The sequence below is a fragment of the Hibiscus syriacus genome, unplaced genomic scaffold, assembly GCF_006381635.1.
Source record: "Hibiscus syriacus cultivar Baekdansim isolate YM2019G1 unplaced genomic scaffold, ASM638163v2 tig00005294_pilon, whole genome shotgun sequence".
NCBI lineage: Eukaryota > Viridiplantae > Streptophyta > Magnoliopsida > Malvales > Malvaceae > Hibiscus > Hibiscus syriacus.
The window spans coordinates 389,567-407,390 of NW_024062052.1; the positions used below are offsets into that span (position 1 = coordinate 389,567).

Consider the following 17,824-nt stretch of genomic DNA (forward strand, 5'->3'; position numbering starts at 1 on the left):
ATCGCAACGAGTATCCGTAAAAATCGCAACGCATATCCGTAAATCGCAACGACAATACGTAAAATCGCAACGCGTATCCGTAAATCGTAACGAAAATACGTAAATCGCAACGCGATTCTGAATATCGCAACGAGAATCCGTAAAATCGCAACGCGTATCCGTAAATAGCAACGACAATACGTAAAATCGCAACGCGTATCCGTAAATCGCAACGAGAATCTGTAAATCGCAACGATAATCCGTAAATCGCAACGAGAATCTGTAAATCGCAACACTGAAATTTTGGGTATATAACTATGCAACAGCAGCAAATCATAAACTAAATCCCTAAATCGCAACTCATTCCATCTCCATCTATCACTCTCTCCAGCGACATCCGTTCCTATATCCAACGACATCCTTCCCCATCCGGCAACAGGTTTTAGTTTCGCAGCTCGTCTGTTTAGTAAATTAATTTACAACCATGAAATCATCTAATGTTGATCATGTTTGGATAGATTTGTGTTTTGGAGGGTCATGGTAGAATGTTCATGGTGTTTTACGATATATGCCTTTACCTATGAATCTTCAACTAAAACTGTCTTTACAAAAGTTAACTTATGAAACTCTAATGTTACGTGTTTCAAAGAAATTGAATTTAGAGCCCCTAAGTGGATTTATGTTATCTTATCAGAGAAAAGGTAAAGTTTATTTGTTATCCGACAATGAAGATGTTGAACGATTCATTGTTTACATTAGAGTTTCGCAAGATGATGTTACATTGTATGTTGTTGAACCTAGAAGTAGTGAAGTTGGGTCAGTAGCGGGTAGTAATCAACTAGGTTCTTCAGCCCCAGTTTATGGTGCTCACAATGTACAACGTTGTTATCAACCTCAAAATTTAATGGTTCCACCACAATTTCATGACCAAGAAATTTTTGTTTCACCACATTTCTAATACCAAACACAATATCAAACACAATCTCAAAACCTACAACCTTTCCCTAATCCAAATCCCAATCAACTTTCAGCACCAAATTTCGGTTTTCGTATTGACCAGTTAGACGATGATGAGCCAACAGAAAAAATTGTAAGTATTAGTCAGTATTCGAAATTTGATCTTGGTCAATACCCAGACTTTGATCTTGGTCAATACTCGGATTTTGATGATGTTTCAGAAGAAGAATCAAACCCGGCGTGTAATGATTTTGATATTGGTCAATACCCGAATTTTGATGATGAAACAGGCGTTGCCGAAGAAGATGTTGTTGATGATAATGAGCAGGAAGTTACGAATGTGAATGAACATGTTGAACATCCATTCTGTAATTCATATAACCCTGAAGAAGAAACAGAAGGAGAAGAATTCTCCGAAGAAAAGAAAAAGAAGAAAATGCCACGGGAGTATAACTGGAATATGCCAGAATTACTTCAGATACCGGAAGAAGAGTTGGTAAATAACGCAATTGATTGTTACACAAAAGTTATTCGTATCAAGAAAGATGATTGTTTTGATACAAAGGAAGACTTGAAGATAGCTTTGTATACGAAATGTGTGGAAGATGGCTATCAACTAAAAGTTAACAAATCAAGCAAAGATCGTTTCGAAACAAGGTGTATGATTGACAAAAACTGTACGTGGCGTATGATTGCAAAGAGGATAAAAGATTGCGAAGTGTTTCAAGTTAGGACTTTTATTGAGAAACATACATGTTCAAGAACCCAGGTTTTTCCTAACCATAGACAAGCAAACAAAAAGGTGTTGGGTGGTTTTCTGGCTGAGTTAATGTTTTTGAATGGCAGAGTATATCGGGAACATGAAATTATGACTGACATGAATACTCGGTTTAAGATTAGTATCTCATATTCTCAAGCTTGGAGAGCCAAATGTTATGCCTTGGAATTGTTGAGGGGGTAGCCAGAAGCATCGTTTTCCCAACTGCGGCTTATTGTCACAATTTAAAGCTGAAAAATCCTGGGTCGGTAACTCATATCAAAACAGATAGAGATGGACGCTTTGAGTTGATGTTTATCTCCATTGGTGCTGTGATTAGTAAATCAATATAATTTTGTTGACTGATTTTTGTTAGTTACATGCATTTCACATTTAAATGATTATATTTCTTGTGTATATTATTTTGTAGATTCGTTCGTTTATTACTTGCATGCGCCCAGTTATTATAGTTGACGGAGCACATTTGAAAGGTCGATACCTTGGAGTAAACTTATTAGCAGTAGCCATGGATGCTAACAATGGGATATTGCCAATAGCTTACGGGGTTGGCAAATCTGAAACCTCTGATTCATGGACATGGTTTATGGGGCATCTTAGGGATTGCATAGGTCCTATCAGCAATCTGAGAATCATATCCGATAGGGCAAACTCAATTGACAACGTTGTTAGAAGGTGTTTCCCAGATGCTTTTCATGGACTTTGTGGTGTTCATTTGTATAGAAATCTAAAATCAAGGTCTGCTGGTATAAAAAGCACAAATGGACATACTGGAAGGCTGTAAAAGCTTATCGGGAAGTGGATTTCAATAAGCATATAAATTGTTTAAGACGTGTTTTGCCTCAGTGTGCTCAAACACTAGAAGATGTCGGGTTTGAAAGATGGTCAAGAGTACATCAACTTGGAGCAAGATATGGTTTCATGACGTCTAATAGTGCAGAATCAATCAACGCTCTAAGTCGTCATTCCCGAAAATTACCCATTACTATGTTAATGGAGTTTTTTCGAGCCTCTATTCAACAGTGGTACTACAAGAAAAGAAACCATGTAGGTATTATTTCTTTGAATTCGTAACTTATCATATATTTTACTAAGTATTATTTATTTAAATTTACAGGAACATTGGAACATAGTGTTACACCATGGACTGAAAAAAAGATAACGAAACGTGTTGTGAAGTCAACGTCATGGAGAGTTGAACTATGTTCAAACACTTTGTTTCAAGTACTGGATAATAACTTAAATAGGCTGGTCGATCTAAATGCAAAGACGTGTAGTTGTATGAAATGGCAAACATCTGGTTATCTGTGTGGCCATGTTATAAAAGTTGCTCTTCATCTAAACCAAGATGATTCAAGCGCATATGCTATGGATTGCTACATTACAGAAGTTTATCGACAGACTTATGCCGAGATTGTCTACCCTATTCCACATCCTTCTGAGTGGGACATACCAGATGACTTACAAACAGTTTTGCCACCAGCCATGGACAGAAGGCTACCTGGCCGACCAAAAAGTCATGATCGTATACCGTCTAAGGGTGAAGAGAAGAAGAGATCGACATGTAGTCGGTGCAAGGAAAGTGGTCATACAAGGTTGACATGTGGATCACCAGTGCCATCACAATCATCTTTTCCTCTACCAAAATATGGATCCTCATCAAAATCCAAAGCTCATATGGTGTCAAGCAAAAGGCAATCATCTTTAAAATCCCAATCACAAATGGCTTCACCTTTTGGGACTGTTAACTTAGGTGATTTTTAAATGCAAACGTTGTATTATGTGGATTTTATGTGTGAACTTTTAACATTTTCAGTTGAATTAATGACTCAGGCCAACCATTTTGACTTAACCAACTCTTACTTGTTATTCAGTTGTTATCACTTATTAGGCATTCATTTGACTATCGCAACACGGAAATGACGTTCGCGATCATCTTAATGACTATCGCAACACGGAAATTACAATCGCAACGAGAGAATCGCAATGCGAAATGAAAATCGCAACGTGAAAATCGCAACGCGAATATGAATATCGCAACGCGGAAATGACTATCGCAATGCGAAATGAAAATCGCAACGAGAGAATCGCAATGCGAAATGAAAATCGCAACATAATGCAGATTGAAATCAACAAAATCAACCATTACATTTCAATCAATTAAACAAGCACAAATAAGAGTTATGTTCACATCAATTAAACAAATCAACTTTTACAAATCATCTTTTACAAATCAATTAAACAATAAAAAAAATAAGCAATAATTCTTGTTTCCTCATCTACTATTGAATCAACTTTTGCAGCCATACATCTTTTTCACGCAGCTCACTTCTGAGATTAACCTGCATAAACCAAACATTTGTTCAAACAACACTTTCTACACATCTAAAACCTACAAACAACAAATTATTGAATTCTAGGTACTTAACCAAACATTTTCAAACCAAAAGCCTATAAACTTACCAATTGTTTATGGACATTTTTATAACGCGGATGCAGGTAGGCAACATCTCGTATATATCGATCTAGCCATATAATGCCGAAACCACAAGCCTACTGCAGCTCTATCTCTATCGGGGGGAAGTAGATACTTTAAACTTCCTGTCGTCAAACGCTCCAACGCCAAGCATAAGAGAGGACCACAATCCCCTCTGGCTCCTTCCGTTTGTTGTGGCGTGGTCTCGTCGCTGGTAACTGTAATATTGAGCTTCTTTGGCTTTTTGTTTCCAGAACAAGTCCAATAATTTATCGCATCCAAGAATTTAGCCAAATGAGAGCTCCATCCCTTAATAATATCTCTTAAATCAACCAATGATATGTAATTTATCAGGCTGTCATATACTATTGTCTTAAGGGATGGGAGCTGAAGCTCGACGAGAAGCCAATGTTTACGTTCCAAAACAGGGATAAACACCTGCAATCATAAGTAATAATTCATTCATTTGCGCACTTATTTATGAATACCTTTAAACTCAATCTAAAATAAATACTAACCTTATCGACCTCCCACCATGCAGGATAAAGTTTAGCTTGTCCATTGCCCAACGCAAATGATTCATCTCGTTGATTCTTCAAGTGAACGGCGTTAAAAGACGTCGGCATAATTGTATATCGTGTATTTCTTTTATTTGTCTTAAGTTTCCTAATTATTAGAAGACGTGTCATTCACGCATCGATATGCTGTTTTACAAAAAATGACATATATTAGTGACTTACATAAATTTAAAAAAAAATTAATCAAATTGAAATATAAGAAAAATATAAGACTTACCCCCCATCGAAATATCCATTGTCTTCGACCCCTAATAATACGCACCACCAAGACCGATCAAGCAACAAATAGATATCATCGGTGAGCTTGCATATGTCAGTGAAACACCTCTGGCTCCGCTCATGTAGATAAAAATCAACTGCGGTCTTAGCCCAAAGGGTGTTATCCAGAATTGTATCCGGTAGTTGTCTCCTCTCCACTTCAGATACCGGAATGGTACTGGCCGGTAACTTATACGAGAGCCAACTCTCATCCATCATGTCCGGTACGTCAGAGGGTTTCTCAAGAATCTTACATATGACGCCATGTGAATCGGGCTCTTGAATTGTGGGAGGGACCTCTTCAATGATGACAGTAGCCTCTTGAACGGTGGGAGGGGACTCTCGAGGAATGATAGGGGCCTCTTCAACGATAGGAGTGGACTCTTGAGGGATGACAGGCGAATCGGGCTTCTTCTTGCGGTGTCTTCGCACTATTGGGGTGTACGGAGACTTAATAGCACGTGCACGCCGTCTGATGCGTGAACTCCGTCGTGCAAGCAAAACCCGACGTAAAGCATCCACCTTATCGGGCCGCTAAATAATTAAATACAAAAATCAGTAAATAAACAGACATGATATTTAAACAGTGAAAACAAAGACAAATATGTTTCAAACTTGCATTGTATTCACCCAAGTCATTATTCTATCATAGTTCACAAAATGCATCAGATAACAAAGACAAATATGTTTCAAACTTGCAACACTGTCAAGTTAGTATTTGTCTTTGTCTTTTGGTTGAAGTAATGCAATCCATTCAAGTTTCAATTTGCAGAAGAAGAAATAGTTTACTTTCGCAACTCGAAACTTAAAATCGCAACGTGAAAAATGACTATCGCAACGCGAAATAAAAATCGTAACGAGAGAATCGCAACGACAGAATCGCAACGCGAAATGAAAATCGCAATGACAAAATTTTCGCGTTGCGATTATGTCGTTGCGATTTTCATTTCGCGTTGCGATTCTGTCGTTGCGATTTTCATTTCGCGTTGCGATTCTGTCATTGCAATTTTCATTTCTCGTTGCGATTCTCTCGTTGTGATTTTCATTTCGCGTTGCGATAGTCATTTTTCACGTTGCGATTTTAAGTTTCGTGTTGCGAAAGTAAACTATTTCTTCTTCTGCAAATTGAAACTTGAATGGATTGCATTACTTCAACCAAAAGACAAAACAAAGACAAATACTAACTTCAGAGTATTAAAGAATACACAGTTTAGCAAAATTGGCAGCAACCGAACAAATTTACTTTCAACCAAAAGAAAAAACAAAGACAAATACTATTTCACAGTGTTAAAGAATACACAGTTTAGCAGAATTGGCAGCAACCGAACAAATTTACTTTCAACCAAAAGACAAAACAAAGACAAATACTATTTCACAGTGTTAAAGAATACACAGTTTAACAGAATTGACAGCAACCGAACAAATTTACTTTCAACCAAAAGACAAAACAAAGACAAATACTATTTCACAATGTTAAAGAATACACAGTTTAGCAGAATTGGCAACAACCGAATAAATTTACTTCAACCAAAAGACAAAACAAAAGACAAATACTAACTTCACAGTATTGGCAGCAACCGAATAAATTTACTAAGCAATCTAAGTGAAATGGTTAATCTAAGTGAAATTACGAGTAAATTTATCATCAAGTTAAATATGGAAAATCTTAAACTTACCTCGTTGCGTAGAGTATGAACCTCATTCTGCAACCTCACCACGTAAAGTAGACACCTCCACACGTCATGCACCATCGTTATCGCGTAGAGTACCGATCTTCTCACGCAAGGCATTGACCTCATCACGTAACTCCCTTGACTCATCCCGTGGAGGTGGAGAACAGGGAGATAGAAGTCGTGGCATCTTTGCCGGTCACCTTTCATGAGGTGATGGTGGAGAAGAGGCTCGATGATGTGACGAGATAGGTGATGGCTCTCGTTCTAGAGGTGTATAGTCGGGTCGATCAGGTGATGGCTCTGGTTGAGGTGATGGCTCTCGAAGTGGAGGAAGTGGAGGCTGTTTATCATCCGTGCCATCAAAAAAACGCTGACTAGCTTGCTACCAATCAGTGGCAAGCTCATCCTCCGTGGGTGTCAGTCTTTGTAATGGAGTGTTGGCCTCCTAACAATATAAAAACTCAAACAAAGTTAAACGTCTACTATTAATAACTTATTTATATATGAAAGTATTTGTGTTAACTTACATTATTTATTGTCGCATATAGTATTAAGTCTTCCCAATCCAACAGACGTTTCCTCTTCCAGGAAATAGCCCTAGGAATATCATCTAAAGTTTTTAATGCATATGTCCGCATGCTGGGGAAAGCCTCGAATATCCAAATCTACAAACAATATAATAACAAACATTAGTAATTGTTAAATAATTAATTATAATTTTGGAAACATTATATAGAAATTCTTACCTTAAAGGCCCAAACAAAGCCTGACAAAGTGTATTTCGACCCATCGCCACGCAAACTTTTGCGGTCATCAAAGGCAGACGACAACTTAGTCCAGGTAGCTTTCCATATATACGAACCACACGGAAACAGATTCCATGCATTCAGGTCCTCTACCAATAATATTAGCTCCTGAGGAATAGGTTGTCTGGCCTCTCTGCCTAAAAAGCCGGTATATAAAAGTACTAGAAGGCATACTCGGACAACAATGACGTCATCCATCCGAGTAAAACCATCTTTCTTATTAAACAATTTCTTCAGGTCGTCGACGTGTAAGTTCGGCTTCTCCATTGACTCATCAGGAAAAACACGGGATAACCAAGATGGGCGGGCGATATGACGAGTGTACCGGCCTACATCATCGTGTCCGAATCGTAGACCAGTGATTAAGCAGAACTCCTTCCGCCCAAAACAAGTATACGCCGGTGGAAAATGAAACCATATATCTTCCTCACCACGTTGTATACTGTCGGGTAGATCGCTAGTCATGGTTTGAAGCCACAAATGGGTCAAATTAGCATCTCCACCCGGATGCTATACTCTCAGCCATGGCCCGAAGCAGGTTTCCTCAAACAATTTTCTTTGTGCAGGTGAAAGCTTCGAAGCAATTGTAGTGGCTATGCTAACTTTATTCCTTAATGTCAATGAAGCCGAAAAAAATTTCTACAAAAACAATAAACATACAAAGTTAGATATACCAAAAACTACACTATGAAGATATACCAAAAACAATAAACATAAAGAGTAGTAGTTTATTCTTGAAACTAAAATTTGCAACACTATTTTGTCTTTTGGTTGAAATGAAAATCGCAACGAGAGAATGACTATCGCAACGCGGAAATGAAAATCGTAACGAGAGAATCGCAACGCGAAATGAAAATCGCAATGCGATTTTGGTTTCGCGTTGCGCTTTTCATTTCTCTCGTTGCGATTCTTCTGCAAATTGAAACTTGAATGGATTGCATTACTTCAACCAAAAGACAAAACAAAGACAAATACTAACTTCACAGAGTTAAAGACTAAACAGTTTAGCAGTATTGGCAGCAATCGAATGAATTTAATAAGAAATCTAAGTGAAATGGTTAATCTATTATTGAAATTACCAGTAAACTTATCACCAGTTTCAATATGAAAAACCTAAAATAATGCAAAAATTTCAAAATAAAAATAATTAAAAAAACTAACTCTCGGAGGTTGATTTTCCATTTCTGAATGATTGTGAGGGATTTCTGACCGTGAATGGTTGTGAGGGATTTCGCCGGAGATGGGGACGGAAATCTTCGGAGATGGGGACGGATTTCGCCGTAGAGAGTGAGAGATGGAGATGGGACTGAGTTGTGATTTTAGGTTTTAGGTTATGAGTTGCGATTACGGGATATACTGTGGACGGTTCAGTGTTCCGATAATTAATATTCGTGTTTGGTATTTGAACATAAAATACGCGTAGCGATTCTAATGGCGCTTTAAAAATCGCGTTGCGATTTACGGATACGCGTTGCGATTTTACGTATTGTCGTTGCGATTTACGGATGCGCGTTGAGATTTTACGGATTCTCGTTGCGATATTCAGAATCGCGTTGCGATTTACGTATTCTCGTTGCGATTTACGGATACGCGTTGCGATTTTACTTATTGTCGTTGCGATTTAGGGATACGCGTTGCGATTTTTACGGATACTCGTTGCGATTTATATGTTCGCGTATCGATTTTCATATTCGCGTTGCGATTCTGGAAAATCGCAATGCGAATTTGTACTATCGCATTGCGATTTTCCAGAATCGTGTTGCGATTCTTGAAACTGATTTGCGATTTTGGGGATCGCGTTGCGATTTTTATTTCGCATTGCGATTTTGTTGGTCATTTTGGTAAATCCAAAAAAAGTTGGTTAAAATCGTATATTATAAGGTATTTTTGGTCACTGAGGCGATTTTCTCTTTTTTATTTGGGTTCAAATTTAATTAGGTATTGATAATTTAATGAGTATAATGTGGTTAAATGATAATTGAATCTTAATTCTTGATGGGTTTGAGCTTAAAATAAGTATTTAATATATATAATATATTAAATATTTAATAATTTTGGTTAATTTGATTAGTTAGCCAATTTGAAACTGAATTAACCTTCTACTGAATATTAAAAAATATATTAATTGTTTAATGACCGAACCAATTCAGTAACCGATTGAATTAACAGAATAATTTAGTTCATTCGGTTAAAACCAAAAAGTGAACACCCATACTTTTCATGAATTGATGCCTAAACTATTTTTTGAATCATCCAAGTGCTCAACGTTACGACATTAGGTGTTCAGGAATTAACAGTCGTTAAAAAATTCTGTTAATAGACAAGTGTCATGCTCTGGTATAATTTTAAAAAATAAAAATAAAAAATTCATATATTTATAAAAAAAAACTCTTTTTTAAAAAAAATTACAAAAAAACCCAAAATCCCTAAAACTCCCAAACCCCTAACCTTAACCTCACCTCTGTTTTCAGCCACCACTAACACTTTCCTTGCCATCTCCGTAGTTGAACGACGTCGTCTTTGTTGTGGAGTACCGATGGTCTTTGTGATGGTTATCGTTTCATATCGTATAAATATTGGCGTCAAGGTAGCTTTCGTTGCGATTTTAAGGGTTTTTAATACTGTTATAGTGTTTATTCATAGAGTAACTGATCTTCAGTGGAGGCACGACCAGGTGAAAGTTCAATCGATGACAACAATGATGACAGACGACGGTGAGCATAGATATATGGACTAGATTTAGGGGTTTTAAAGTTTAAAGGAGGTTTTTAAGTTTTTTAATTTTCCCCCCCTAAAATTAGGGCGACACGTGTCATTTAACGATGGAAATTAACGACCATTATGACCAGGGACCTAAAGTGATAACGTTTGTAACATTAGACACCTGAATGATTCAGAAAATAGTTTATGCACCAATTCATAAAAAAATGTATAATTTGAATACTTATTTTATAATTAAACCTTATTTTTACATGAAACCTTTAAGAATCATCAAGGATGACACATGTCTCGTTGAGCAACAATCTTGTCACTAAAACATTAATTTAATGATGATATTAAAGAATAAATTATTCGTCCTACTACTAGCGTCTATTATTGATCTTTTAAAAGATCTTTTAAAAGTTAAAATTTTAAATTTTGATCATGATTATTTTAAGGGTTAATTACATGATTGATTATTTATGTTTGTATTTTGTTTACTTTTCTTCACTGATTTCAAAAAACATAATATATGGTCATTTTCGTTTTTATTTAATTAATACATGTGGTTGTTAAATATTTTAGTATAATTACACATTTGATCCTTGTTATTTAGATATTTTCTTAATTTAATTATACTTTTAATAAATTAAAATAAATTTAATTCCCCCATCGTACCACATGTCACCATTGTTGAAAGACAACAAAGCAAAACAAATTAGAGCTAAAGAGATATGAACCTTAATCTATTAGGAAACTAAGCATGTACTCAAACCATTGAGCCAAGATTACAACTTATTCTAAAATAGACAACGTGGTGTATGTATTTTTTATTTTAGTATATAAATATTTAACTTAAATTTATAATGTTTTATATTTATTAATTTTAAGAAATATTTTTATATTATATTATTAAATATTTATTATTAACTTAATTTAAATATATATATATATATTTTTTATTCTTATCTAAACTTTTAAAAATATATTTTATTATTATTTAACTTTTCAAAGTATATATTTTATCTTAATTTACTAAATATATTATATTATTATTTTAAATTATTAAATATATTTTATACTTATTTTAACTTCAAAATATTTTAACATAAAATATATATTTTTAAATTCAAATAAAAATAAAATATTTTTAAATTAAATTAATAATAAAATATATAAAAATAAAATATTTTTAAATTAAGTTAATAATAAAATATATTTAATAAGTTAATATAAAAATATTTTTTAAAAGTTAATATATATAAAATATTATGAATTTTAAGTTAAATATTTATACATTAAAATACAAAATATATACATCATGTTATCTATTTTAGACTAGGCATTGGTCTTGGCTTAATGGTTGGATACATGATTAGTTTATTAAGTGACTTAGTTTTGAATCCTTTTGACCTTTGTTTGCTTTGCTTTGTTTTATTTCAACAAGAATGTGATACGAGTCACTAAGATGGGCATGGGTCAGGCCGGATCGATTTTTTATCACCCTAACTTCGACCTGATTACTATACTCCTTCACTCGATACTCGACATGACTTTGAGAAGACTCCATCTAACCCAAATCCGATTTGATTTTTTAAAATAAAAATTCAACTCGACACGACCCGAATATTATAAAAACCATCCCTAAATTGTGTAAAACCCCATAAATTAGGGTTCAACCAAAATCGAATAAAAAAACAACCAATAATACAAAATCAAGCAAAAACCATTGCCATATATTTATCAATCTTGCAACAAATCAGTATATTTGAATTCGAAATTCAAGATTTCAATTTCTAAATTTTAAAATTTCATATTTGGTGAAAGAAATGGTTAAAAAGTAGAAGAAAAAAAAAGGAAGATGAAAACGAAATGAAGCAAAAGAAACATGCACAGAGAGCAAAAGAATGTAGAGAAGTTAAGAGAAAAAAATTAGAAAAGATTAGAGGAGACAGACGACACTTCTGTAAATATATAATAAGCCTAACAGCCACACAAGACATGGATAAAATGATAAAACCTCAATCATTTATCAAAGTTCTGTTTTTTTTTCTTTTCAAATAGAACAAAGTGGAATCCACCAATACCATCAATTTAGAGTTTAACCTGACACTAAAGCTTTGACCTTTAACTTCAAACTTGAGATGGGTAGCCGAGAAAACAAAGGGAAAAAAGAAGAAGAAAATACATCAATTGAAAATAGTAAACAATGTTTGAAGGGTTTAATTATGGGACTGGGTTTTGAAAAAAAGAAATGAAAAGATTAGAGAAGTGTCGCGGCAGTAATTGGAAAAGAAATGGAAATAAGAAAAAGGGAGAAACCCTTATATATATAGTGGCATTTCTGTAAATATGTTATATATATATATATATATATATATATATGTCGGGTCGGGCGGATATTTTTAATGTGTAACCCAAACCCGACTTGAACCCGAACCTTAAAAAAACTCGACCCTATAGGGTCGGGTCAAAACCCATCGGGTCCGTGTTCTATGTCCATCCCTACGTGTCACACTCTAATTGGTGGGAAATAAATATATTAAAATAAAATAAATTAAAATAAAGTTAGTCCTCCAATTGAATAATAACACGCGATATCATTCGATTTGAGGATTGAATTTATTTTAATTTATTAAAAGTAGAATTAAATTGAGAAAATATACAAATAACAGGGGTCAAATATGTGATTATACTAAAAATATTTAATAACCACATCACATATTCTATTAACTGTTAACGATAATTAACTCGTAATGACCACATCTCAATTAGAGATGGGCATGAGTCAGATTTTTGGTCCACCCGACCCGACCTGAGAACAATGACTCCACCACCCGAAATTCGACCCGACCCGCATAATATATACCCTCCACCCGACCCGACTTTTTGAAATAAAATCCGAACCCGACCCGACTCGAAATAATAATAAAAATATTATTTTTATTCAATAAAAATAGTGATTTAATTGAAAAAAATTATATATAGAGGAGTATTATTGTAATTATTTCTAAATATATAAAGTAAAATTATATTTTTCCTCGGGTCGGGTAGGGTATTTTTTACCCTAAACTCGAGTCCGACCTGACCTGAACACCACCTTTAAAAAAACCTGACCCGTCCTGAGCCCAATTTTTTTTTAAAAATGAGATCCGATCGAGTCTGGTCGGAACCCATCAGATTCGGATCTCATACCCATCTCTAATCTCAATTAAATTAACAAAAATGACAATATATTATATTTTTTGAAATCAGTGAAGAAAAATTGTCAAAACACAAACATCAATGATAAATCATGTAGTTAACCTTTATTTTTAATATTTTAAACAATTAATTCTTATAAAATATATATTTAAAAGCTCCTTGATTAAAAGTTTTTAAGATATATTTTTTCTATAATTTTGTTAATAATAAATTTTAAATATAATGAGTTAAAATTAAAAAAATTGATAAAAAAATTAACAATGAATAAATTTAATAGGATATAAAGAATAAATCTAAATAGTTAAAATTTTAAGTTATTTAAAATCAGCCGAATATATAAAAATTAAGAAATAAATACCAAATTATATTCTTTTAAAAAGTCACATCATAATTTCATAAAAGAGTAATAAAAAATAAGGTAAACCATCCGTTTAGGGGTATATTTTAATACCTAAATTTTTATTTTTTAAAATTATATATAAAGTTTAATTTTTATTTTAGTTTAGTACTCGTTCAAAATTTAGCGTTAATTTTTTAATTTTTTTAAGGTTTAGGTACTAAAATAAATTAAAATTAATAGTTTAGGTATTAAACATGTTAAGTTTTTAATAGCCGGAGACTAAAATAAAATAAAAACTAAACTTTAGGTATAGTTTTAAAAAATTGAAAGTTTAAATAATAAAATAGACCAAAATTAATAGTTTAAGTGCTAAATGTGTAGTTTATCCTAAAAAACTGGGTTAAAAACGTTAATTAATGAATTTTGAAAGTTTTTAAGTTTAATGATCAGATGCAGTAACCTAAACGTTATGCAACTAAAAATGTAATTTTACCCAAAAAATGTTGCATTTACCTCGTAGGTTTAGCGTGTCTGTTTGGACTTGGGCACTAGGCTGTCGGTCTCCTAAACTCTAACCAAAAGAAAACCGCAAGAGAAGTGATGAGGAAGAAAAACGGAGTACTGAATTTGGAATTAGTTGCAAACCTTAGTTAATCCGATTGCTTTCTTCACCTCAGTCCACAATGACAAAGCTCACTGTTGCCAACACAATATGCAGGGGCCTCTCTCCATTACCCAGTAAAGCGTCCCGAGGGCAACGACCCTCCCATCCGCCGCCGCTCTCCGATCTACTTTTCAACTCGGCTCCCCAGTCCGGTTCTTTCAGATTAGGCGATTCCACTTTCTATTCCCTCATCAACCATTATGCCTATACTGCTGATTTCGCTTCTTTAGACGACGTTTTATGTCGGATGAAGCTCCAAAACCGAGTCTTTATCGAGAAGTGTTTTCTTGTCATCTTCAAGGCTTATGGGAGAGCCCATTTGCCCGACAAAGCAGTGGATTTGTTCCATAGGATGCCTCATGATTTTCGTTGCATCCCCAGTGTTAAGTCCTTCAATTCTGTTCTCAACGTCATTATAAAAGAGGGTTTTTATCATCGAGCTTTGGACTTTTATAATCGTTCCGTTAATGTCAATAACATCAATATTTCTCCAAATGTGCTCACTTTTAATCTGCTTCTCAAGGCCATGTGTAAGTTGGGATGGGTCGACCGTGCAGTTGAGGTGTTCAGAGAAATGCCTGAGAGAAAATGTCCGCCCGATGTATATACTTACTGTACATTGATGGATGGGTTGTGCAAGGAGGATAGAATTGACGAGGCCGTTTCCTTGTTGGACGAAATGCAAACCGAGGGTTGCTTCCCTTCCCCTGTTACTTTCAATGTATTGATTAATGGATTATGCAAAAAGGGTGACTTGGCTCGCGCAGCAAAGCTAGTGGACAATATGTTTCTCAAAGGTTGTTGTCCTAACCAAGTTACTTATAACACACTCATCCATGGTTTGTGTATAAAGGGGAAGTTGGACAAGGCAGTTAGTCTTTTGGATCGGATGGTGTCCAGTAATTGCATTCCAAATGACATCACATATGGAACCATAGTTAATGGGCTTGTTAAGCAAGGGAGGACGGAGGATGCGGTTAAAGTCATGATTTCTATGCAGGAAAGAGGGTACGGAGTGAATGAGTATGTTTACTCGGCCCTTATTAGTGGGATGTTCAAGGGTGGTAAGTCTGAGGATGCGAGGAAACTGTGGACTCAAATGATGGAAAAGGGGTGTAAACCTAACATTGTTGTTTATAGTGCTCTTATAGACGGTTTGTGCCGCGAAGGAAAGTCAAATGAAGCTGAGGAAGTTCTATCTGAAATGATAGACAAGGGTTGCACCCCTAATGTTTATACATATAGCTCCCTGATGAAGGGTTTCTTCAAGGCAGGCAATTGCCATAAGGCGGTTAAGCTGTGGAAAGAAATGGCAGAACATGAATGTAATCACAACAAGGTTTGTTACAGTGTTCTAATCCATGGCCTTTGTGAGGTTGGGAATCTCAATGAAGCTATGATGGTGTGGAGAGATATGTTGGACAACGGTTGTAAACCTGATGCAGTGGCTTACAGTTCAATGATTCAGGGCCTATGCAATGCTGCCTCGATAGATGAGGCTTTGAAACTTTTTCATGAGATGCTTTGTCAGGAGACTGAATCTCAACCTGATGTGATCACCTATAATATACTTTTTAATGCTTTATGCAACCGAATCAACATTTCCCGTGCCATTGATCTCTTAAATAGCATGCTGGATAGGGCCTGTGATCCTGACATAGCCACATGCAATATATTTTTGAGAACACTGAGAGAGAAGCTAGACCCTCCTCAAGATGGAAGGGAGTTTTTAGATGAGCTTGCCATCCGGTTATTAAACAGGCAAAGAGTTTTGGGTGCTTCCAGAATTGTACAAGTGATGATTCAGAAATTTCTGCCACCGAAAGCATCTACTTGGGAAAGAGTTGTCCAAGAGCTCTGCAAACCTAAAAAAGTTCAAGCTGCCATTGACAGATGTTGGAGAAACCTAGACTTTTAATTCTTTTGAATGGGACCTCGTAGATCTTTTAGTGGTTACTTCTGAAAGATTTGTTCATCACTGTAGTATTTCTCTTCCCATATAGCTACAAATATCATTGAGGATGGACCTGCAGAATATTGTTGGAGAGACAAGTCAAGCTGTTTGCTGCAATATGTGCCTTCTTCACATGCTTTGGAACTCCTTTTAATTTCTGTGACTATACTAAAAAATCGCATAAAGTATGGTTGACAATCAGGAGGTTTATTTCTTGTTTGGCTTCCTTTACATGGTATCTTCTCACAAGAAGTGCTACAGCCATCATCTATATGAAAAGAATGCTCACAGATATCAGGCTTGTTAAGGTTTCCAAGCTCGAAAAGAGAGCAAGAAGACCACTTGAAATAGCTATCAATCGAAAAAGCATGGTATTTATTGGTGTTCCAGTCTTTGGATCACTCATGCCCATGCAATACAAGTACTGTATCATATCTGCCCTAGCGCTCCTACAAGGACTGTGGTCATCCCCTTTAAGGGCTCCAAGAGCTCCTACCGGGACAGTTGTGATCCCCTTTAAGGGCACCAAGTGCTCCTAGGCACTTAGCCCATTTCATTTCTGCAGCAACAAACAGGCAGCAAATGGATCTATCTGTGTATTTCTGCATCATACATCTGAAAAGTGTCAGCAAGCAATATATAATTGTGATGATTGACATCTATCAAAGTAATCTTAATGTTTTGTATCTTGACAAGTTTTTTGATTCTTCAGCCATGGTGGCAATGTTGTCAAATCCATCGTGGGCAAAGTAAAGAATAGCAACTGCATGGAAGATCCTTTTGGCAAGAAAGGAGTCAAATTTGATGTTTTGGCATGAGCAAACCCCGGAATTATCACTTGAAATAATACTAGAGTATTCACTGCTGTTGCTATTCAATTGAATTGTGTAGTTTTCTTCATGCTGATTGTTGCATTGGTTGTAGCATTTACCAAATCTGCAACTGCAATGGGTTCTTAATAGATTTTATCCCTCGTGACATTTTTTTGGATACGAAGTGACTTAGGTTGACGGTTTAGGAGAGCGGGGAAGTAAGAAGCGATGCCTGCCAACGCTGCGCTTCCAATGATGCTTTCAGAAGTATGTTTCCAGCTGTGATGAGTGTCTAAATATCTCCTAATTCGATTCTAAAATAGGCAAACCATTCACTTACCACTGGTATGTCTGCTACAGACTCTATATAGCATAATACCGAAAACATTTCTGAAATACCTGAGGCAATAAATTACAAGTTAATTGCTGGTGTAGAGTGATTATGAGCTTCTTGATCAGTTAGCAAAAGGATGCCTGATCCAGTGATGGAGCCAAATCTAAACTAGGTAAGATCCCAAAGGCGAGGCAACATTTCATGTTGTAATGCTGGTGTGCTGATTCTGGAATGATTCTTGTGGCAAGAAATCATGTTTGCTCCATCTGCAGTAAGTTCTTTGTTGGAGCTTGACCTCGTATATAATTCTTTTG

At 35.4% G+C, this 17,824-nt stretch overlaps 1 protein-coding gene and 2 pseudogenes across 1 annotated transcript; 1 reads left to right on the forward strand and 2 right to left on the reverse strand.

Annotated features, from left to right (window-relative positions):
• The window catches only part of LOC120199014, a 32,287-nt pseudogene extending 22,289 nt beyond the window's left edge, over positions 1–9,998 (reverse strand).
• A 4,314-nt stretch (positions 9,999–14,312) lies between these two features.
• Positions 14,313–17,194, forward strand: LOC120199068 (pentatricopeptide repeat-containing protein At4g20090). The gene has a single exon (XM_039200274.1). It carries the CDS (start codon positions 14,430–14,432, stop codon positions 16,326–16,328), a length of 1,899 nt encoding a protein of 632 aa, XP_039056205.1. The 5' UTR covers positions 14,313–14,429; the 3' UTR covers positions 16,329–17,194.
• LOC120199016 lies at positions 16,364–17,765 on the reverse strand (annotated as a pseudogene).
• Between the last annotated feature and the right edge of the window lie 59 nt (positions 17,766–17,824).

What these genes read in the sequence shown, in the direction of transcription:
- LOC120199068 (XM_039200274.1), top strand. Translation starts at nt 14,430, where the DNA reads ATGACAAAGCTCACTGTTGCCAACACAATATGCAGGGGCCTCTCTCCA.